At 42.5% G+C, this 25,257-nt stretch overlaps 1 protein-coding gene, 2 non-coding genes and 1 pseudogene across 3 annotated transcripts; all 4 read right to left on the bottom strand.

Moving 5' to 3' along the window:
- Positions 1-1,301: 1,301 nt before the first annotated feature.
- Positions 1,302-6,478, bottom strand: LOC121578445 (nucleolar protein 56). The gene is made up of 10 exons (XM_045224112.1): positions 6,416-6,478; positions 6,201-6,315; positions 5,902-5,955; positions 5,377-5,575; positions 4,942-5,120; positions 4,496-4,647; positions 4,194-4,294; positions 3,749-3,897; positions 3,356-3,515; positions 1,302-1,500 (listed from the first exon to the last, which is right to left on the bottom strand). The coding sequence occupies exons 1-10, from the start codon at positions 6,476-6,478 to the stop codon at positions 1,302-1,304; spliced, it is 1,371 nt and encodes a 456-aa protein (XP_045080047.1).
- On the bottom strand, positions 1,924-1,991 carry LOC121578838. Its single transcript, XR_006002839.1, has one exon. It is a non-coding gene; the product is annotated as a small nucleolar RNA SNORD57 (small nucleolar RNA).
- On the bottom strand, positions 4,761-4,886 carry LOC121578839. The gene has a single exon (XR_006002840.1). It is a non-coding gene; the product is annotated as a small nucleolar RNA SNORA26 (small nucleolar RNA).
- Positions 6,479-9,529: 3,051 nt separating the features above from the next.
- Positions 9,530-24,820, bottom strand: LOC121578446 (annotated as a pseudogene).
- Positions 24,821-25,257: the final 437 nt, after the last annotated feature.

Below are 25,257 nucleotides of genomic sequence, written 5' to 3' on the forward strand. Positions count from 1 at the left end.
TTGCTCTCTAGAACCACACATTTTATTGGATTATTATACAAAACATTGCAGGTCCACATGATACCGTACTGTAAACCAGTCAATCATAGCATATTCTTGAAATGCAACATGTACTCAACCATTGGTTTAGTCACTCACAGGGTGAAATAAACTCCTTCCCCACTTTGAAACTAGAGGCTTGTTTACATGTAGTCACAACATGCCTTGTACTTTGTTTGGATATTCAAAGATCAATAAAGTTCCCTTCAGGAATTGTCTACTCCGCAACCATCAAGGATAAGCAAGCAGGGACTTGATTTGCTTAATTCAATGAACATTGTCTGCCCATACCATAACCCCACCATGGGGCACTGTTCACAACGTTGACATCCGGAAACCGCTTGTCTGCCCGAAACCAGAATTAATCCGTGAAGAGCACATGGAAGGTGTGCATTTTCCCACTTTAGTCAATTATGACGCTGAACTGCAGTCCGGTCAAGACCCCCGTGAGGACGAGAACGCAAATTAGCTTTACTGAGACTGTTTTAACAGTTTCTGTAGAAATTATTCGGTTGCGCAAACCCAGTTTCATCAGCTGTCCGGGTAGCTGGTCTCACAATCGTGGAGGTCCTGGGCTGGCGTGGATACACGTGGTCTGCAGAGGAGGCCAGTTGGACATACTGCCAAATTCTCAAAAATGTCAGAGGTGGCTTATGGTAGAGAAATGAACATTAAATTCTCTGGGGGACATTCCTGCAGTCAGCATGCCAATTGCACACTCCCTCAAAACTTGACATTGTGTTGTGACACTACATTTTAGAGCGGCCTTTTATTGTCCAAAGCACAAGGTGCATCTGTGTAATAATAATTCCGTTTAATCAGCTTCTGGATATGCGACACCTGTCAGGTGGATACATTAGAAATGCTCACTAGCATGGACGTAAACAAATTTGTGCACAAAATTTGAGTGAAACTAGCTTTGTGTGTATGTAACATTTCTGCAAACTTTTATTTCAGCTGATGAAACATGGGACCAAGATGTTACATGTTAAGTTTTATATTTTTGTTCAGTATATTTCAGACACAGCAGGTAGGTAACGTATATGATCTTTGGTTTAAAAATGGTTGGAAGCAAGTTGACGGTGAACAGATTTGATAGAGAAAATTGACATATTTACATAAAAGGGATGGGATTACATTAACGTCAAGGCACTGAGCCGAATATTGACTTTCAGTGTAAAGTGCGTTGAGGCTAAGGAAGGGAAAGTATAAAATTCAGACAAACACTGGTCATAATCACACACAAAAAACTCTAGAATCCTCTAGTCGGCATATTTTTTCTTTTTCTTCTCAGTCTGGGGTGTTTCTGGGGCCACCACCATTGCCTCACTCTTTCGTTTATTTTTCTTCTTGGCTATGGGGTCTCCGTTCTCTGCTGCTGGAGCCTCTTCCTCCATTTGGACAGCCTCTGCTGCATGCTTCTTTACCACAACGATCACCGTCTCCGTTCTCACCATTAGCCTAAAACCATAAACAGAAACACATTAGGATGTTGCATAATTGCTCCATGGCTTAAGTTCATTTCAGTATGACAAGAGTTGTAATGTCCGACTCACTTCAGTGATTTGGTCTACTGTAGGAGACCAGCCAATGGTTCGGAGTAAAGTTAATTTAGCATGTCGTACACTGAGACAGGACCATGTGGAAGGGTCAAATTCCAAATCAAAACATGCTGTGCTGAACCAATACATACATCTTCATCGCCTGTGGAAAGGGCTGCCAGCTTCTTCTCCTGCTTCCTACGTTTCTTCTCCTTTTTCTCCAATTTGATCTTTATCTCAGCTGCCACCTCTCCTGCTTTGGAGTGGTAAGCCAAACAGCATGGTTAAACATCTAACACTTCTAGAAGACTAGCTGCTAGTGGCACTGATGCGCTTCAGTGCTGTGTCAGGCTCATTAAATCAGTTAAACCCCCCACGTTTGAGTCGGGGAAAGTGTCGTCATCACTCACAGCAGGTTAGCTAAACATCTACAAGGAAAGAGTTCTAAACACAGGGTACATACACATTGACAGATGACTTGAAACCAAACTTCCATGACCAACGTATTAAAAAACGTACACGTAATGTGGTATTGACACTGGGAGGCAGCTCTCTGATCCCATGTACCATCTGTCATTGTGCAAGGCACTTAACCCCCCACAATACCTGTTAGGCAAATGTATAACACATGGCCAACCCTCAATCTGGAGAGGCTTTTGATCAAGCCCTGCTCAAACAGAGCCAGTTTATCAAGGTCTGGTTGAGCAGCTAATTTCTAAAATGTGGTTTGTTCGAAGGGGACTGGAATAAAAGCCTGCATTGTCATTAGCGCTACTGGAGGATGGTTGACCACCATGGCTGTATAACATTGCAACCAATATGTCTCATTCAATATATCAAAGATCAAATGGCTTTGGTAGGCTACAAATCTTTGTATTCAGCTGAAGCAAGCCCATAGGAAATTTACATTTTAGTTTGGGCATTTATCTTAGCTGCCTTAGAAGTGTTTACTTTGCAGGCTGACTAGCATCTATTGAGTTGCAATGTCCCATACATTGGAAGCCCCAATCAACTTGGTGTATCTACAAAACAAGTTGAAGCCACATAATCCAAATGAAAGGCTATAGCAAATCAAATTGTTTCATATGATTTGATTTACTGCGATTGAACCGAATCCCAACTAATACAATGGCAAAGTGAATGTGTCGTCAAATAATGTAAATTAAATTGTTCAAAAAAAAGTAAAATCAAGTTTGTATGGCCTTATTTGAGTGTCAGCGGAAAGTTTTGGAACATGACAACATTACTACATGCTCTTAATAGCTTAACAGTTATCTAGTGGGTACAATGTTTTGAATTGGCTACCTAGTTATTAGTCTGTTCTCCATCATATTTTAATAAACTAGGCATACCTGCTGCAGCAATGTCGGACTGTCTCCCTCTACTTGAGCAACGGCCCACTCGTCTCCCACACATGCAGATGATGCGCACAAGTATACAACGGGGTGGGTCTAATCCTGAATGCTGATTGGTTAAAAGCACATTCCAACAAGTTGCCACTGCCTAAATCTACGACGTTAAAATGCTCATTTACTCTGTTCCACCTGACTGCGAAATCCACTGTCTCATCAGCCCAGCCAGGCAACTTATCCTGGCTGATGTTGATTTTTGATAAAATATTTTACAACTGCGCCTAAAATTACAAATAAAATGTATTATGCTTCAGATATTTATAATTTTCTAAAACCCTTCTAGGCCTGGAAATCACAATTTTAAAATTCCATTACTTTTCCGGGATTTTGATGACCGTACGAACCCTGTAAAAGCATGCTCACAAACACAAGATGAATCCCATGTCAGTGTCATAGCTCACCTGTATCACAGCCTCTTTCATGACATCCAGGTTCTTGCGAGGTGCCTCGCCCGTCTCGTAGAACGACAGGCGCTCCTCCACCTGGTCACGCAGCTTGTCACCAAACACACAGGTGGGCACCTCTGTCAGAGGGATGGTGATGAAATGTCAATACCACCGTTAGCCAGCAGGGGGCACCAATAGTCACGAGACCAAGGCTTTGCTCAGTATTTAGCTAATCACCATCATCCACCCAGAGGTGGCTTACTGTTGACGAAAAATAAGAACATCATTGCAAATAATCCAGAAGGGTCATAATAAACAGGACACAATTGAGCACCTTTATCTACTAGGCCCGAGCAATGTTAACACTCACCAGAGAAGGCATCAATTCGTGAGGCAATTGTGCACTTGTTGGCGAGGTAACGGGAGATACGCCCTTTGTTCTTGGCAGCAGCACGGCCGATGAAGGTCGAGTGGAAGATGAGGCCATACTTAGGAGTGTTGCCACGGGTCTTCAGAGCCCTGTGTGTGGGGAATGGATTTTGGGTTTCCAGTGAAAGTGAACTTCGCTTTGGAAACAGATGTTCCAACAGTTAATTGTTGATTCTTCTGCGCAATCATTTATTGGTTGAGTATGGCATGTCGGAGTCACAGTATCTACCTCTGTGCACTGGGCGGCTGCTCAGACTGTGGGGGTGCGTAAGGGAGAGGGATCACTCTGAGGGGGTCACCCCCTCAATCACCCTTCTCTGCTTAGCCCCAGCCCTGCCATCACAGTAGCCGCCTGTTTCCCCAGCAGGGAGTGGGTGCCCCAGTACCTGAACAGGGCCTTCTCAGCGCCCAGGATCTGCACGGTGGAGGCTGGGTACTTGGCCAGGTTGGTCAGGCTGCCAGCGTGGGAGATCAGACGTGCTCCCACCTGGAGAAGGAAGAAACACCACGTCAAGAGGTTGGCCGATGAACATTTCACCATGAGCTATGAGGTGTCAGGGACTGTCAGCACCGATGGAAGCCTCAACACAAAGAATTCAGGGGATTGACAGATTTGGTATAAACATCATTCGGTCCCGTGAGGAAGAGTATGTAGATTGGACAGTTGCTGAATCTAATTACTACGCACCACATCTCCTATGAGTGCAGCCAGGTTGGGGGCCACCTGGCTCATCTTAGAGCGCAGGTACTCCTGGAGCTCCAGCCTGTAGGCAGCTAGCGAGACTACACGGTTGGAGAACCTCTCAATGTTGATCAGGTCGATGGGAGAGATGTCCATGCCTACAGAAAGCCAGGGGAGAACAGTTTCAGCGGAAGTCTCGATACCCAGACACGGGCATTCATTGTACAAACATCTCAACTTTGAAGACAAGGGAAGATGACTGAAATATATGTTCTGTATCTCCCGACAGGATCCGCAGTGAGGATTTGAGCACACACCACAGGTTTATGAGAGAACTATCATACTCTTCCCCTCTGTGTTGGTCATATAGGACACTTGAAAAGTCCTAGATGGGCAAAAAAGGGGTTGGTTTTATAAGAGTGTATAATATACTGTGTGGTGTGGCTACTGACCCATGGAGCTGCGGGATGCCTCCAGGACAGCCTGGGCCTTGGCACCGTCCATCACCACCTCCTCCAGGCTCTCCTCGCTCAGCTCCTTTCTGTTGCCGATCAGCTGGGCCATCTTGCAGTACGTAGAGTTGTCAGTCACTATCTTGATCAGCTCTGGGAAGTGGTAGCCATACCACTCACTATAAACCAGAGGGGGAGGGGCGAGCAGAAGTTTTGAAATGTTAGGATAGTCTCAACCAGGTTGAGGGCATACCTGACATTTATACTGCGGGACTGTCAGCACCGATGGAACACTCAACATAAAGAGTTCAGGGGATTGACAGATTTGGTATAAACATCATTTGGTCCCGTTAGCAAGACTGTCGAGTGGATGGTTGTTGGGTCTACTACTACGTACCCTGAGGGAGACTTTACATTCACAGCAGCTGTACGTACCGCACACGCATGGAGAATGTGTTGATGTCCTTGTCCAGCTGGTCCAGGAGGGCGATGGACTGGATGATCATGTTGTCAGACCTGTTGACGTTGAACTTGACCTTGGCTCTGGAGTAGCTGTGGCCCAGACCCAGCTGGGCCTTGGAGGCAGCCTGGGCAGTCAGCCCCTTCACCCGGGAGTGGAAGTGGAGACGCACACCTTCAGGGGAGAGATGGGTAGTGACGGTGAGTATGCACGGTGGAGGCACTTTCACGACCCTAGGTCATTGGCCCTGGCGGCTGTTCAGATTTTCAGTATAAACCATCACGAGGGTCAGGGGTTGATTATCTTGACATCACCACAGGCCAGGTATCGCCACCTACACACAAGTTACAACATAAAAGACGAGATGACAACCCCCCCCCCACTGTAGTCCAGGTTAGTCCTCACCTCTCAGTTTCTCTGACACCACTCCACCAGTCTGGATAGACAAGCCAAGCTCCTCCTGCAGAGCTCCCCCTATCTTGGCATCACCTTCTTCTTACCCCCTACGGGCAGGTTAGTCTCCAGAAACAGCTTCAGGTCAGCGTGGACCACACCTGAAACAAGTCGGGGTGTCATGAGGAAAGATTGAAATGTATAATACACTACAAATAACAAATCAGTTGGGGGTGTGTTGAAACATACATACTGCCTAATGCCATCTGGTATTATAAAGATAGCCAGGCCCAGATGTTCAGGTTTGATGATAGGTGTCAGCACAGTGATTCAGTGGATTGACAGATTTTTGATACATCATTACATCTGAGCAAGGACTACAACGGAGTAAATTAAAGCAACTCACCTTCTGATATGGCGTTAATATTTTCTAGCGCAGCCTGAGCAGACTTGAATGGGAAGAAAGCAGCTAAGCTCACCATACCATGGAATTTCCCAATGTTTAGAACGCAGTCTTCAACCTGTGGAATATGGGTAATTATTAGCTTGGCTCAACTTTCATCAAATATGGGTAAATCCTAATAAAAATGTTAGCATATTTGGATAAGTGGTTATTCGTACCGGTGGCAAAAGCATGCCAATTTCTTCCACCTCCTTGACGACAAAGCGCATACCCTGCTGCATGCTCGAAGAGCACGTGCAACAGCACCTGCGGAAGACACATCAGGTTAAAATGTTAGCCACATATTATACACTGAAAACACAATGACAAACTAATGAAATCACAATGCAAGTAGCGAACCACGCAAAAAAGGATGGAGCTTGGGCAATAACGCACTGCTTGCATATACCTGAGGACCGTGCAACTCAGTTCATATATATATTATAGACGCAGTCAAATTTTGATAACGCGATCCCCACAAAAGGGCTTTATTTATTACAAATTGTTTACATGTTGCGTTTATTTTTGTTTAGTGTAGATTTATTTTTTTTACTTATGTGAACCTATATGAATTTGCGTGCCAAAAATCGCTCACCAAGACTACCTTCACCACTTGTTGTGGAGACCAACACGCAGTACGCATTTACGTACTACGCAGTTCGCTTAACTGGTATCGCAAATGTTAATCAAATGATGCTTTGTTATCAATATCTATGTTAAATATGTTCATTAAATCACATTTATGCTTTCCTTTCGCAAATCTGGCTTTTCAACGAGACTGAGGCCTAGTCGTGAGGTTGCCAACACATTTCCAATCTTTGCTGAGAACGGTAACGACCGTCTCAATTTGAAATATAACGCCAATTGCATGCAGTAAATGTTTTATTCAGATATGATAAGTCATGCACGTTTTTGTAACCATTAACTTGCTAACTCGTCACCTTTCCACACTGAAATTGAATATATATGCCATATAACTGAGTTAGCTAGTTGGGCAAGCTAACGTTAGTTCAGCTTTTCTAAATGTCATGAAAATTTGACAACAAAAATCGTATTTCCCAAAGCATGTTTACTCATGAGTTATTTGTTGGTATTTTAAATTCTGAAACTTGCAAAAAATACCAAAATATCTTACCATATTTGCACGATCTCTGCCACGACACTCAATGCGTGTCCTTTCCTCTGCTAAACGACTGTAGAGAGACTTTTTTAGTTTTCAACACGCGGCCACATGACTGAAATACCGTGGGGTCGACTTTGTATCGCGAGATTCAAGAATTTTGCCTCATGTCGTGCGCCACCTGTTGATTGGTGAATGATGAGCTCAGCTGGGCGGGCCTGAGAAGATGGAAAGGATGCTGCGAGCGAGGTTTATCATGGGCTTTATCCAAATGATTGCAATGGAGATTATATACCTATAGATCTGCAAATAAATACAATCTTTACTAATACGTTTTTAGCTTAATCTGATTCGAATGTCATTCATTAAAATCAGTCATTCAAATTGTATTCTATACTATTATTTCAAATGACTTTTAATGACTGATGTCAATGGGAGATAGCTTCTGCAATTCATCACTGTTCACACATTGCCAGTATGAAAAATGTATGCACTCACTAACTGTAAATCGCTCTGGGTAAGAGCGTCTGCTAAATGACTAAAATGTAAAAATGTACTTGAAATTAAGGGGATAATTCGAATAGAAGTGTCTTTCAATCAATTTAAACAAATCTTTGTGCATTGTAATTTAATCAGCTTTGACATAATCAGACAGAAGAACTAGTGCTTTACATACATATTTAATTACAAACTTAAATATGTACAAATCATAGGGAAATTAAAATACATAGGCCTAAATCTGTCACATTCAAAGTCAAACAACTATTAGATTAAATCCACATAATTACAATTTCATTCATTATGTTTCTGACTGCAACAACAACAACCAAACGTTTTTATTCTAACTGTCAGTGATAAAAAAACAATGCCCCCTTCAATTTTGTCATGAAAATGTAATAGAAAAAGCAGTGAAAATATCCTCCAAAAGTGCTAAATTTTGGAGCCGAGAGGGGGGTGACATGGGGGGCTCTGAGGTACCAGAATGCATGAAAAAAACTAAACTTTATAATAAAGCATTGCATGTATTATCATCGCTTTTGTGTGCTGGCATAGAGCAATAGAGTAGAGGCACTTCCAGAACTTGCACACATGGGGATTTTTTAAAAGCCTTTTAGGCCTTTTATAAATGCATTTCATGTGATTCTACATTAATTTTAGAGGACTGGATTTTTTAATACCTCACACATGATCGAAATGACAGGCTACTTTGACACTGACAAACTGAGAATCTGACATCAATAAAAACGACCTTGTCTTGAATCCATCAATTCCCAATAGGCCTGGGTGTGTGGAGACATATAGGAAAGTTTCAGACTCACCCAATGATGCTCAGCTCACTCACCAGCGATGGAGATGCGCTCATGCCAAAAGCCTATCTCTCTCTTGTTTTACTTTGTCAAACATATTTGGTTGCCTACACATATTAGTCTTCTCTTTTCAGCAGAATCCATTTGCTTTCCAACCTGTGTTTTCCCGCGATTATATTTTAAATGTTGCGCAAGGACTGTTTTTGCTGCATGCTGCTCAATGACATTTGCCGCGCATTCCCTACATTAGGCATGCCTTGTGATTGGGCTACACACAATCAACAGCTAGGGTTTATTTTTTAAATAAACTATTGATCCTCTGTGGCTAAATTATAGGCTTACTCTTAGTGTAGTCTTCTGAATTATTTTATTTATTTCTGAACAGACAGCAGTCATTCTATAACTTTGGCAAATGCATTTCAATTTATTTGGCCGCGGCTATGATTCTATAAGGGAATAACTTATGAAGTACAACGCTGGAGAGATGACAGTTGCAGGCTCATGTCATGTTTATCAGAGCAGAGAGTGGGAGAGAGATCATAAAAAGTTAATCTCATTCTAATTCTGTGAGAGATAGGCTACAGGCGCCCTTCTCTCTCCCACCACAGCAATGGCCAGTGGTGGAAGAAGTACCCAATTGTCATACTTGAGTAAAAGTAAAGATACCATAATAGAAAATTACTCAAGTAAAAGTGAAAGTCAGATTTTATTAGAATTTTTAAATTGCACACAGTGAAAAAAAATCGGTGCCATGAGGATCCTGGCAAATGGTTTCCAGAACAAAACAGTCCAAAATTGAAAGAAGCCTGATCCTGTTTCGGCTTAAGCACTGTCATCCAACATAGGGAATTCTACTTAATTCAATACTAAATGGGATTCTCAGCTGGCACTGGACTGCTGGTAACCACAAGGGACACTGAAGAGTTATGTAAAACACCAAAAGCTGGGTAGAGGGGCTCAGTGAATGTGGCCTGGAATGTGTACAGGTGGGTCATGGCGTCAGAGGAGACGCTGTAGAAGGACAGAGTGCCATCTGGCCAGTCCAGATACACTCCTACTCTCTGGGGTTCGGGTCTGGGGGTTGGGTCAAGAATATTAATCTCCTTATTATTGTGGAAGGCAAGGTAACAGTTATCTTCTTCGAAGTATATACACCAAGACTTGTCATTGCTTCCCAGTTTACAATCCTTTCCATCTCCCCACCTGCTGATACTTTTATATGCCACTCCTATATCACACTTCCCAATCAAATCTGCCTCCCAGTAATGGCGTTTGGTAAGAGGTTCTCTACACAGCACCTGTGACATATCCTCAAATCTCCATGGGTCATCAGGATATGGCTGTTCCTCTTCCACCCATGTCCCCTTTCTGTTCTCCTCAGTCAGTGAGATATTTATGTTTGCTGTGTTTGGGTCTAGTGTGACCTCAGTGACATCTGCACAACTAAGAGCAGTCAGAGAATTGTATCAGAAGCAGTGGGTTAATAGCAATTAGATTAAATTGCAATATCATTAGCAAAGTCACTTACACTTTTTAAGCAGCTGCGGTTTTAACCACAACTCTTCATTTTGGGTCAAACTGTGTGAGAGACAAAGGAATATGCACTGCTCAAAAAAATAAAGGGAACACTTAAACAACACAATGTAACTCCAAGTCAATCACACTTCTATGAAATCAAACTGTCCACTTAGGAAGCAACACTGATTGACAATAAATTTCACATGCTGCTGTGCAAATGGAATAGACAAAATAGAGCAAAAACCAAGCCATGCGGTCAAAGGAATTGTCCGTAGAACTCCGAGACAGGATTGTGTGGAGGCACAGTTTTGGGGAAGGGTACCAAACAATGTCTGCAACATTGAAGGTCCCCAAGAACACAGTGGTCTCCATCATTCTTAAATGGAATAAGTTTGGAACCACCAAGACTCTTCCTAGAGCTGGCTGCCCGGCCAAACTGAGCAATCGGGAGAGAAGGGCCTTGGTCAGGGAGGTGACCAAGAACGTGATGGTCACTCTGACAAAGCTCTAGAGTTCTTCTGTGGAGATGGGAGAACCTTCCAGAAGGACAACCATCTCTGCAGCACTCCACCAATCAGGCCTTTATGGTAGAGTGGCCAGACGGAAGCCACTCCTCAGTAAAAAGGCACATTACGGCCCGCTTGGAGTTTGCCAAAAGGCACCTAAAGGACTCTCAGACCATGAGAAACATATCTCAGTTTACTCACTTATGGCGCTGCCTACTCCTGATGATTCGTTTTTCAAATCATATGAGCAGAAAATATTTTGCTTTATCTGGAATGCTAAACCAGACAAGATAAAGCGTGCCTATCTATATAATGAATATGAATTGGGTGGGTTGAGATTATTATATATAAAAGCACTAAACCTCTCTCTAAAAGCATTACTTATTCAAAAGTTTTACTTGAACCCTAAATGTTTCTCAAGTAGATTACAAAGAAAAGCTCATCCATTGTTTAAAAATGGCCTTTTTGCAGATTGCCATGTCTCATTTTCGATTAATTGAAAATGATATTTTTTTCAAAGTATCTCTTTTTCAAACAAACATTGCAGAGCTGGCTACAATTTCCTCCCCATGAAAAGATAGAACAAATATTACAACAAATATTATGGCTGAACTCAAATGTGCTGGTTGATAAAAGACCTGTATTTATGGGAAATATTTTTGTTTTTAAATTATATTGTACATTTGAATGGTAGAGTTGTGTCTTTCATGGAGTTATCAGAATTGTATGGGAAGGTCTGCTCAATCCAAGATTACAACCAATTGATTACAGCATTACCCCAAAAATGGAGGAGGCAGGTGGCGGTGGGAGGAGGTAGGGAACTGGTCTGTCTGCCCAATATAAAGGATCAAGACAGTAATAAAAATAGCATAAATAGGAAAGTATACCAGTTTCATTTGAGGACCAGGATGTTGACAGCTGTGCCATACAGATTGCAAAATAGTTGGGAAGAGATTTTTGATGTACCGATTCCATGGTACCATGGCTCAGGGATACCATCTTCGTAACATCGCAAAAGTTTTTGTCCAAAAACGATGCAGAAAAGCGAATCCATGCTTTTGTCTCTTCTACACTGCTCAAAAAAATAAAGGGAACACTTAAACAACACAATGTAACTCCAAGTCAATCACACTTCTGTGAAATCAAACTGTCCACTTAGGAAGCAACACTGATTGACAATAAATTTCACATGCTGTTGTGCAAATGGAATAGACAAAATAGAGCAAAAACCAAGCCATGCGGTCAAAGGAATTGTCCGTAGAGCTCTGAGACAGGATTGTGTGGAGGCACAATTTTGGGGAAGGGTACCAAACAATGTCTGCAACATTGAAGGTCCCCAAGAACACAGTGGTCTCCATCATTCTTAAATGGAATAAGTTTGGAACCACCAAACTGAGCAATCGGGGACAACAGGTGGAAATTATAGGCAATTAGCAAGACACCCCCAATAAAGGACTGGTTTTGCAGGTGGTGACCACAGACCACTTCTCAGTTCCTATGCTTCCTGGCTGATGTTTTGGTCACTTTTGAATGCTGGTGGTGCTTTCACTCTAGTGGTAGCATGAGACGGAGTCTACAACCCACACAAGTGGCTCAGGTAGTGCAGCTCATCCAGGATGGCACATCAATGCGAGCTGTGGCAAGAAGGTTTGCTGTGTCTGTCAGCGTAGTGTCCAGAGCATGGAGGTGCTACCAGGAGACAGGCCAGTACATCAGGAGACGTGGAGGAGGCCGTAGGAGGGCAACAACCCAGCAGCAGGACTGCTACCTCCGCCTTTGTGCAAGGAGGAGCAGGAGGAGCACTGCCAGAGCCCTGCATAATGACCTCCAGCAGGCCACAAATGTGCATGTGTCTGCTCAAACGGTCAGAAACAGACTCCATGAGGGTGGTATGAGGGCCCGACGTCCACAGGTGGGGGTTGTGCTTACAGCCCAACACCGTGCAGGACGTTTGGCATTTGCCAGAGAACACCAAGATTGGCAAATTCGCCACTGGTGCCCTGTGCTCTTCACAGATGAAAGCAGGTTCACACTGAGCACATGTGACAGACGTGACAGAGTCTGGAGACGCCGTGGAGAACATTCTGCTGCCAGCAACATCCTCCAGCATGACCGGTTTGGCGGTGGGTCAGTCATGGTGTGGGGTGGCAGTTCTTTGGGGGGCCGCACAGCCCTCCATGTGCTCGCCAGAGGTAGCCTGACTGCCATTAGGTACCGAGATGAGATCCTCAGACCCCTTGTGAGACCATTTGCTGGTGTGGTTGGCCCTGGGTTCCTCCTAATGCAAGACAATGCTAGACCTCATGTGGCTGGAGTGTGTCAGCAGTTCCTGCAAGAGGAAGGCATTGATGCTATGGACTGGCCCGCCCGTTCCCCAGACCTGAATCCAATTGAGCACATCTGGGACATCATGTCTCGCTCCATCCACCAACGCCACGTTGCACCACAGACTGTCCAGGAGTTGGCGGATGCTTTAGTCCAGGTCTGGGAGGAGATCCCTCAGGAGACCAACCGCCACCTCATCAGGAGCATGCCCAGGCATTGTAGGGAGGTCATACAGGCAGGTGGAGGCCATACACACTACTGAGCCTCATTTTGACTTGTTTTAAGGACATTACATCAAAGTTGGATCAGCCTGTAGTGTGGTTTTCCACTTTAATTTTGAGGGTGACTCCAAATCCAGACCTCCATGGGTTGATACATTTGATTTCCATTGATAATTTTTGTGTGATTTTGTTGTCAGCACATTCAACTATGTAAAGAAAAAAGTATTTAATAAGATTATTTCATTCATTCAGATCTAGGATGTGTTATTTTAGTGTTCCCTTTATTTTTTTGAGCAGTGTACATTAAGTTAGTGACAGACACACTGCTTGTAGTGTAACAACCCTTGCTTAGGTACTAGACTTGGGCAGTGATTGAGGAGAGTGGGACCTAAGACACATTTTGCACAGTTATCATACAAACTTTAGTTTATCCAATCTACAGTGTGGATCCTCCAGTCTAGCAGAGAGCAGCTTCACTCCTGAGTGTCCTGGGTGATTGAAGCTCAGGTCCACCTCTCTCAGGTGGGAGGGGTTAGAACTCAGAACAGAAGCCAGAGAAGCACAGCTTTCCTCTGTGATACCACAGAATGACAGCCTACAGCGAGAGGTCATCATGATTTTACAACAGGACTGCTGGAGGTTGAATACAGTTATGTAAGCACAGCTAGTCCAGTGGCATACCGTCAGGGCCTTCAAAGCCTGATATTTACAATTCAATTGAAATGTATAACACATATATTTAAATGTATTTTTAATTATTGAAAATTTAGCCATCTCTACTTTGCCCACCTATGTATTTCTCACCTCAGTATCTCCAGTTAACAGTGTGGATTCTCCAGTCCAGCAGAAAGCAGCTTCAATCCCGAATCCTGCAGGTCATTGTTACTCACATCTAACTCTCTCAGGGGAGAAGAGTTTGAGCTGAGAACTGTGGCCAATGTGTAACATGTCTCTGTCAGAAAACACTGACTCATCCTAAATGTGAAACAAAGATACTGTGGTATCTGGACAATTTATGACTTTGCTAATGGTTGCAAATGGTCTTAGAGGATGTTGACTCAGCTTAAGGGAGCATCTGGAGAGTAGTTCTATAGGGGCACCCTAAAGCAGAGGAAGTCTGTTAGGTGGAGTCCTGGGATTGGTCTGTAGGGGAAAACACCCATATCAGGTTACATAGGATATATACTATGGTTTGGGACAAAGGACGGGGAGAAAAACATATTAGAGATTGGAGCCGGTTATTCTCCAGATATCGGCAGATGTCTGTAAATTGACGCTGGAATCCTTTGATATAATAAACCTTTATAATCAAAGTACAGAGTCAGTGGATTTCCTTGTTCTCACAGCATAATTAGCATCGTTTTCTCAACACAACAATACAAAAATACAAGAAGCAAGATATAACAAAATATTAAAGTTGCACTATGCAGAAATCACTCCGCCATTTCCTGGTTGCTAAAACTCTAATAGTTCACCTAATTTCAGTTTATGTAACAAAATAAGATAGTATAGTGTAGAGAATGATGGTACCATCTAAACCGCTGTGAATTATATTTTCTATAACCAAAAATATTGTATTTTCAGCTGTTTGAAGCTGGTGTACAAAACCGAAAGTAAAAGACGCAAAAACAAAACTTAAGAATGGGAAGCATAGAAATATCACACATAGAACAGATCTACCGCTTCTTAGACTTGCTTTCAAGTAGAATGATACATCTATAACTCACATTTCTATGTGAATTTGGTCAGGGTCGCCCAAAAAGTTACATATTGCCACTTTAAATATAGATGAGAGCAAAGGCCATGCTTTGAATGCTTTTTGTTGGTGTTGTTGATATCAACACCAAACTTGGTATATACCTTCAAGGTCATACTTTCCATCAACATGAGATTTAAGCTGATTGACCAAAGTAGCATGATTGTAGCCATTGGAATTTTGAGAAACCTTTGTCAGAATTTAATTGGCTTGTCAAGCTGCAATTTTTTGACATACCATCATATTCTTTGCAAAGCATTTAGGGACTAGTACAATGAGTATACATATCAAATGTGGTGTCAATCTGGGAAGCGGTTCATGAGAAGAAGATTCATAACGATTTTTCCTAAATTCCAAGATGGCGGAAAATCCATCATGGTGGATGTTATAGGTCGCAGGGGCAATATTCTGGGGGAGCTGTAGGTCAAACGTGATGCCTGTCCCAAATTTGGCACCATAGTTAATCTTGATGGGTTCTACCATCCTGCCAAATTATACAACTTTTTACAAATCTCTTGTTGAGATATTGTCTGGAAGGAAGGAACTACCAGAATAATAATAAAACAAATACATGATGTGCTAGGACCTCTAACAAGCTGAGTAACAAGAAAAAAGTGAAAACAAAATCACAATAGTTCTGACCTCAGTTTTTCCAATTTACAGTGTGGCTTGTCCAGTCTAGCAGAGAGCACCTCCACTCCTGAATCATTCACTGTTGAAACTCAGGTCCAGGCCTTTGAAGGCCTAATTGGTCAATTCTATGCCCCCTGTGGTAATACAAGAAAGTACTCAAATGATTGAGGATGAACTATCCTTACAAAAAAGCAAACAAAGGTACATTCATGTCAATCAGTGCACACTAAGTGTACAAGGCATGCATCAGGCAATACTTTTTATCCAAAATTAAACTCACCGATTGCGTCTGGGCTCACTGGCATTAGAGCAGTAATCAAAGTTGCACAAGATGGTTCAGTGAGTTTACAGCCAGAGAGTCTACAAAGACATCAATTGGTTAAAACAGTTTGTCTTATTCTATTTATTTATTGTTTGATTGAAGAAACTCTTTCAGCATAGAAAGCATCTGTGTGAAGTGAAGCTGAACATAAAGCATTATAAAAACAACATTTAATTTCTGTATGTGTGCCCATTACTTAAAGGTGCAATATGCAGAATTCGCGCCGCTATTTCCTGGTTGCTAAAATTTGAATAGTTAGCCTAATTTCAGTTTATGTGACAAAACAAGCAATATGTAGTATAGAGAATCATTGTACCATCTAAACCGCTGTGAAATATATTTTCAATAACCAAATATTATGTATTTTTAGCCGAAAGTAAAAGAAGCAAAAACGAAACTTAAGAATGGGAAGCATGGAAATAGCGCACATAGAAGAGCTCTACAGCTTCTTAGACATGCTTTCAATGAGAATCAGATCTATAATTCACATTTCAATGTGAATTTGGTCGGGTCACCCACAAAGTTACATACCGCAGTATTAATGCCCAAAACCCACGCTCAATTTTAAACCTTGTTGAACAGCTTGTTAGAGTCAATCTTTGGGTTGTTGTCATGATATCATACTTGGACCCCTCCAAAAGAACTGACCTCAGTGTTTCCAGTTTACAATTTGGAGGTTTTAATCCAGCAAAGAATAACATCTCTTTGTAATCATCAAAGGCATTGTTACTCAGGTCCAGGTCTCTCAGGGGTGAGTCTGCAAATTGGAGAATGGAGGCCAGTAATTTGAAGCACTCATTTGAGAGTACAATGCCAGATAATCTGCAGAAATAGAGAAAATACAACTAATTTAGCTTGTGATGTAGTGTATGTCAGGGTCGCTTAACTGCTGTATTGAAGGTAGACTCAGCGAAATAACGTTTCCACGAGCAGCACACACAGTATCTGCGCATGTGCACAGGTTCGCTTCACACTGTTCACAGCGTGGTAACCATGTGACCAAAACAGCTGAGAAGTTGAGCCTCACGCTTCAATGCTCTTAGTTGTTGCGGAAATTGACCCACTATGCTGTTTACTTTCTGCATCTATTGCTGAGTCTACCTTTGAGTATTATTTTGATTTACCAGGTAACTGTAAGCCATTGACAAATGAAAACCCAGTGCTACTAACAACTAGAGGTATCAGAAAGGCTCTCACTATAGCAAAAATGTCAATTTATGGTAAAATCTGATTGTGTGACATGTGAATACTGGATTAATACTTGCATTGCCTTTCTGTAGTACCTCACAACTGGAAGCAGTCTCAGATCACCCATAATGCCCTGTTGTATCCTTTCACGTCAAACTCATCCAGCACCTCGTCTGACATTTCAAACATGTAGGCCAGTGCTGAGCAATGAGCAGGTGACAGTTCAGTTTCTGCATGATTTTCTGACTTAAGGTACTTTAGAATGTCCTCTTGTACTGAATTGTCTTTCATCTCAGTCAAGCACTGGAGAATATTGATGTATCTTTCGGGTGAGTAATCCCCTACAATATCCTGATCTCTAAAATATGTCCTCATTTTCTCAACAGATTCAGAACCGTTCTCACTTTGTGGCAAGAGGCCTGGCAAGAGTTTCTGAGTAGCCTCCAGTCAGATGCCAACAAGGAAGCGGAGAAACAGGTCCAGGTGTCCATTCTTACTCTGCAAGGCTTTAACAACTATCATCTGCAGAAGCCTGTGCAAGGGAAGCTCATCCAAGGGGCATTCTTTTGGCACATTTTCCAGGAAAGGCTCCAGCTCCTTGACGTTCTTGGTCACACAACAGTGGAACACGTACAGAGCAGCAAAAAACTCATGGACACTCAGATGCACAAAGCAGTAGACCTTATTTTTGTACAATACAGACTCTTCTTTAAAGATGTCTGTGCACCACCCACAGTACACTGCAGCTTCACTGACATCAATGCCATACTCATTCAGGTCCTTCTCATAGAACATGCGATTGCCTTTCTCCAGGTGCTCAAATGCTAGCCTCCCAATTTCAGAAGTCTTTCCTTGATTCCAAGATCTTCTGTGCATCTCTCTCATTTTGCCCCAGATACTTTTCATTTGCCAGGTTTGTCTGAATGAGTAGGAAGTGAGAGTACATCTCAGTCAGAGTTGTAGGGATCTCTCCAATCTCATTTGTCATCAGCGATTCTTCAAGGACTTGGGCAGAAATCCAACAGAAGACTAGTATGTGGCACATGATGTAGCAACTCCTTGATGTTGTAAGGTGTGAGATGATTCTTCTGGCAAGGTTCTCATCACTGATTATTTTCCTGAAATATTCCTCTTTCTGTGGGTCATTGAATCCTCGTACTTCTGTCACCTGGTTGATGCACTTACAGGGAATCTGATTGGCTGCTGCTGGTCAGGAGGTGATCCAGAGGAGAGCTTTGGGAAGCAAATTACCCTTGATAGTGATAGTAAGCAACACATCCACTGATGATGTCTTTGTAACATCAGTCACCCTCTTGTTTTTATGGAAATCCAATTCAAGTTGGCTTTCATCCAGACCATCAATTATATTACAGTTTTTCTCCATTGGTTTGGCTCATTTCTTGAAACAGAAATTACATTCTCAAAACTACATGGACAAACCTCCAAACCACTTGGCAATTGTTCACAACAGAATTGAATTTCTCATTCATTTCATCAAATTGCAAATGTCTAAGTACATGTCTCAATGTCTCAGTACATCTTTGCAAATGATTAAGTACAGGTAGCCTACATTTAGCACAATTTCCAAGTGAATAGATCTTGTTGATCTAAACTGATTGTTGATTCTCAGTCTAATGGTTGTTCGCTCCAAAAACGTGTCAGCGTCATTTCATTGTATAAGTCATCACATGCACAATAGTCTGTTCAATTGTCAAAATTAGTCAAGAACATAATACCATGAATACCATATATGAATCCCTTGGAACATTTGATAAATTTATTACAGCAATTGACAGTCAGGTGAAACTAGAACTTGACTAACGAAGGAGGAGTTTCACACATCTCAGATGACCAATCAAACAGTATGTTTAGTTACCTGACAGGTGCTGTCCATGACTGTGAATGCTGCCAAACATGTATGTAAAGAGCTTGACCATGCAGGACCAGTACAATTTCTGAACATGGAGGCACCTGGCCAAGTAAATGAACAAGGGCAACTGCCTGCTCGAGGAAGAGGAAGAAGAAGAAGAGGAGGAGGAGGAGTAAGGGTGCGTGGTGGTGGAATAGGGGGAAGAGGCCGAGGAGCACGAAGACACCATGCTGTCCCGGATGAAATTCGGGCCACAATTATAGACCATGTCATCAACCATGGCCTCACAATGGCGGAGGCAGGTCGCCGAGTGCAGCCTAATGTGCCTCGCTCAACAGTCTCCTCCATCATCCAAACCTTTCGCAGGGAAAACAGGTATGTAGTCAGTCAATGATGGAATTATATGTTGTATAGGACAGGACACTGTGCATAGAGCAAGAAATATATTTATTTACATATTTACCTATTCATTTAGTGTGTGTGTGTGATAGGCCTACAGTAATATCTTACCTCAATGGGATGTTATGATACTAAAAATGACAAGAAAAACATTGGAGAAAATAAACTATGGAATAGTTTATTTTCTACAGTATTGATGATACAGTTTACAGTAGTATTCCAGTCACTGTGCAGTGATGCATTAGAATTGTGGTAAAGTTACTGTAAGTAAAACAACAATACAATTACATAGGTAACTCATTCTGTAAGGAATACATAAGGTATACATTACGAATGGAGTGTTGTCCTTTGACTTCTATATCTAGGATTGGACGACAACCTTGCACAGGTGGCAGAGGAAAACTTCTCAATGAACAACAAGAACAAGAGATCTGTAACATGGTGATGGCAAATAATGCCATCACATTGAGACAGATCCGCGCTGCAATCCTACAAGACAATGCCATATTCCAAAATGTCAACTCTATAAGCATCTCCACAATAGACCGGATATTGAAGAAGCATCAGATGACAATGAAGCAAATTTACAGGGTACCATTTGAGAGGAACTCTGATAGAGTGAAAGAGCTGCGGTACCAGTATGTACATGTAAGTCAGTTACTGGTTGTCCATCATTATAACATTTTTACAATTAAGCAGTGGTTCCCAAACTTTTTTGGCTTCAGTACCCACTTTACCTGATTTGTGTATCCAGGTAATCCAGGTATGGAAGTATTTGATTTATCTGACTTCAACATTTCGCCTAAAAACTGCAGCTTACTGTATGATGCAATTATCATTATAATCCTTATTTTGAAGAATATAACATACAATAAGAAAAGGGGTCAAAGAGCTGCAATTAGTGCCTCCCATGTAAATCTATCTAATACTGTGGGTTTTACTGTAACATTTCAGTAAGTCTAGTCATTGATGATTTCCCCCTCCCCTTTCTGTCAAATACCCCCTGTAGTACCTCTGCATAGGGGGTACATGTACCCCAGGTTTGGAACCACTGGAGTAGTGGCCAGTAGTATATTGAACTTGTGGAGAACATAGAACATTCCTATGTAATTGTCTGTAACTGTAGTGTATGACTCTTCTGTATGACTGATTTGATGTTTTCTTTTTTTACGCTATTGTAGAGAATAATGGCATTGGAAGGAAACGAGACCCATCACATCCTCGTGTTTGTGGATGAAGCTGGCTTCAACCTGGCCAAGGGCCGAAGACGTGGCCGTAATATTATTGGCCACCGGGCCATGGTGGATGTCCCAGGCCAGCGAGGGGGCAATATAACTATGTGTGCTGCCATATCGGAGAATGGTGTGGCCACTCACATCCCCAGTCTTGGCCCATACAATACACAGAAGCTCCTCATCTTCTTGGACCGCCTTCATGTTGATTTGATCCCTGAAAATGAGAGCGGTCTCGTAGGGCCTCACCTACCACAATATGTCATTGTATGGGACAATGTGAATTTCCACCGTGGCCCGCTCATCAGGGCCTGGTTCACTACTCATCCAAGGATGGTCATGGTGTTCCTACCACCTTACTCTCCTTTCCTCAATCCTATTGAGGAGTATTTCTCCGCTTGGAGGTGGAGAGTGTATGAGCATCGGGCTCAAGATCAGAGGTCCCTGCTCCATGCAATGGGCGCTGCGTGTGAGGATATTACAGGAGATCAGTGTAGGGGATGGTTGCGACATGCACGCCGTTTCTTCCCTCGTTGCATCGCAAGGGAGAATATACGCTGTGATGTGGACGAGAATCTGTGGCCAGACAGACAGCAGCGTGTGGATGGCCAGGAGGGTGAGGACAGCGACCAGTGAAGAACTGTTAGTTGTGAAACTCCAGCTTTATTTACAGCACTGTAGGCTGCATATAATTTTCATTGTTTTTTGTTTGTGTGTTTATATTACAGTATATTATGCTGTATACATTTTCTTTTACTCTGATGTATGGAAGTTACTTTATGTGTGTGAATGATAATGGTTACAATTTCCTTGGCAGTATGAGTGCAATGTGTGATGTCAAACCTTGGAGGCTACTCTTACCCTAAAATCCTATTTATTTTTTTTCAGTTTTATACACAATTGTATTCTGTTAGCTAGACAAAAAACAGTACAGTAACCATTGTCAATGAAGGACTGGGCTAAGACTGAAAGGTGGACATGAGGGATATTTCAATGGTCCTCTGCCATAGTGACAAAACATCTAAACATTTTGACTTGCAGTGCTTACACAATGCCAAAGGGGACGAAGCATTTTGGGGGGCACTGACTGTTTAAATGAGAAGGAAATTTAGTTTTGACACATGCGTGAACTGTTTTGGGAGAGGTATGAGCTTTTGCAGGTGAACCATGGTGTTGTGCCGAACCATCCACGTTATTTTGGCTAAAGCACCAAGAGTGTTGAGAACGTCCGGTCTGTTTCAAGAAATGAGCCAAAGCAATTGAGAAGGATCTTTGCCATTTTCGTGGCACTGACTCCTTATATGGGAAAGGAATTTAGTTTTGAAGCATGAGTGAACAGTTTTAGGAGAGATATGAGCTTTTGCAAGTGAGCTATAGTGTTGTGCTGAACTGTAAGACTGTTTTGCCAAATGATCTTAGAGTTTTGAGAATGTAATTTCTGTTTCAAGAAATGAGCCAAACCAATGGAGAAAAACTGTAACAGAACTTTACAAGCAGCAAATGTCTTTGTGTCTTTTATTACATTTACATTTTAGTCATTTAGCAGACGCTCTTATCCAGAGCGACTTACAGTTAGTGAGTACATACATATTTTTATATATTTTTTTATACTGTCCCCCCGTGGGAATTGAACCCACAACCCTGGCATTGCAAACGCCATGCTCTACCAACTGAGCTACATCCCTGCCGGCCATTCCCTCCCCTACCCTGGACGACGCTGGGCCAATTGTGCGCCGCCCCATGGGTCTCCCGGTCACGGCCGGCTACGACAGAGCCTGGATTCGAACCAGGATCTCTAGTGGCACAGCTAGCACTGCAATGCAGTGCCTTAGACCACTGCGCCACTCGGGAGGTGCAAGTTCAGGGTGGAAGTCATTCAGAAGTTCAGAAAGACTGTACTGGTCATCTTTGATCAAATTCAGCTCTCGGAAAGGAAGAACAAAGATGAAATCTACATCCTGATTGGCTTTTCTTTCTGCCCAGTCTAGGATGAACTTATGCACTGAGACCGTTTTTCCGATTCCAGCGATGCCTTTCGTCATTACTGTTCTGATGGGTCTCTCTTGTCCCAGTAAGGGTTTGAAGATGTCATTGCAGTTGATTGGAGTGTCTGGTGCTTTTTTTCTCCCGGATCTTTTCTCAATCTGCCACATTTCATGTTCATCATTAACCCCTTGACTTTCTCCCCCTGTGATGTACAGCTTTGTGTAGATCCTTTCGAGATGAGTTCCATTGTCTGTGTTGCCTTCAAACACAAACTGAAACTTCTCCTTCAGACTGGCTTTATGCTCCTCTTTAACTCTTTGCATCACATTGTCCACTGAAAGTAAAAGTTATATAAAAGCCACAATAAGTGAAGATAAACGTTTCATGGTGACATTTTTATAGTGCAAAAGCATTATCGTTAATGTCGCCCTCAATCTAATATACACGTACCCTACTACTACACTTATCACAATCATCTAAAATAAAATACAAGTACTGTTTTATTGTCACATACACCAGATAGGTGCAGTGAAATGTGTTGTTTTACAGGGATAGCCATAGTAGTACAGACTTCTTATTCATTTGCTACTCTACAAGGTAAAATGCTATTGGTTTTTCATTGAAATGTCATCCCTCTTTCAGTAGTTTTTCTCTTCAATGTTTTTTTTCAGTTAGGTTCATATTACATGTAAGGTACAGTATATTGTTTTTAAATACAAATGCTGATTTAAATGCATAATGAGTAGATGTGGGAGAAACACAATTTGTGTCCTCTAAGTTTGTGTGGTAGTGCGTAATGTGTTCTGGGTCTCAGTACACTGAGGGCTGGCATAATGGATGACCCTCAACTCACTGAAGAGAGAGAGAGAGAGAGAGAGAGAGAGAGAGAGAGAGAGAGAGAGAGAGAGAGAGAGAGAGAGAGAGAGAGAGAGGAGAGAGAGAGAGAGATAGAGAGAGAGGGATAGAGAGAGAGGGAGAGAGAGAGAGAGAGAGAGAGAGAGAGAGAGAGAGGGATAGAGAGAGATTTAACCACAATTGTGCGCTCGCGCACACACACACAGACACATGCAAATACATGAGATGATTCAGTTACAATAGTAACCAGGATTAATTTTTGGCTCCTCACCCTTGTTGTTTATCACTGCTTTGTGGGGCCTGTGATGTGTGCTCTGGAAATATAATGAAAAACACAATGGAGCTTAAGACTGTACCGTTCTCAGGGTGACTTGATTGAATGGCATCATCCCTGTGACTTAAAGTGTACATAACAGCAACACACAACTGACCTTTCATCTGAGGTTGCAGAGTGACATTGATGTTCATGGAGCGTCCTAAATTGGAGTTAATGCCTCCAGTCTGAGCTGCGATGAAGGTTGGGAGAGGGGCTGGTCTGTGCTCCTCAGCACACAGGTAGCCTTTTTTGACACCAAAAATAAATGAGACTCCACTTGCCAACAGAAGCTCACATTAGATGGGCCTGCATTCAATCCGTAGAGCACTGTCGACAAAGCACCTTTTACAGGCAATCTTACGCGTTCGCGGAGATGGCATTCACAGGAAACGCTGAAGATATTGGCTCAATCGGAAAATACCTTTAACTGTCAATTCTGCTACAATGCGGCATCGGATTGAATCCGGACCATGAACTTAGCCGACTTTTAAATTAACTGTTTGTTCTTATAAAGACGCTGTCTTATTCTCTTGTTGTCTAACAACAGATTGCTGTTGTGGATGTAGGTTCAATTCAGGATGTGTTCGGGATCTCTTTCCACACTGAGGACAGGCAGGGTCTCCTAATGGACCAGGCTGGTCCCTGTAGCTGCCAATGCACTGTCTGCACACTCTGTGTCCGCAGATGAAAGACACTGTGTTTCTCAGCCCATGTTCGCACACTGGACAGACTAGACCAGCCCTCAACTCACTAGAGAGGGAGAGAGAGGGATTTAACCACAATTGCACATTCAGTTTGACATCATTAAGAAAAGTCCTGTTTTTAAGGCTACAGGCTGACAGGAAAACTGAACACAAGAGTGTGAGCTTTTGTGTTAGTCAGAGGTAGTTAAAGTGAGATTATAATGTTTGTATAAATGCAGTACAAAAACCCACCTTTTCATCCCCCTCTCTTGCTCCAGCACCTGATCATTGTGGCAGCTCTTCTGATCCTGCTCCAAGTCATCCAAGAGGTCAAGGGAGCGTGCCATGGTCACAAGCTGAAACACACACAGTACTGTCATGGCCGTCAATTTGATTTAGTATATTGCATTGGGATTTAAAACTTTCATGGATCTGACTTACTTGATTTATTCCTTTCAGCTCCAAAGGGCTTCAGCGGTGCATCTTCAGCAAACTCTGTTCTTTGCAGTTTTCTTGATCTCATTCCAGGTGGTTCCTGCCTTCTTCATCTCTTCCTCATTCGTCCTTCTCAATGTCTTCTTTGGGCGGTCAACTTTCCTTTTGCCCTGTGGGTTCCACTCAAGCGCCTGCCTGGTTTTTGGTGTTTTGAGGTTTCGTTAGTGATGAATCATGATCATGGAGGCTGACATTTGCTTTGCATTGCTTGTGAGGTACATTTCACTTCAGAGCAAAATTTGACCTTTGATATTTTGTCAGGTTTAGAGTTACAAAGGGTACAGGGCTG

This window comes from Coregonus clupeaformis, chromosome 12, assembly GCF_020615455.1.
Source record: "Coregonus clupeaformis isolate EN_2021a chromosome 12, ASM2061545v1, whole genome shotgun sequence".
In the NCBI taxonomy this organism is placed as follows: Eukaryota; Metazoa; Chordata; class Actinopteri; order Salmoniformes; family Salmonidae; genus Coregonus; species Coregonus clupeaformis.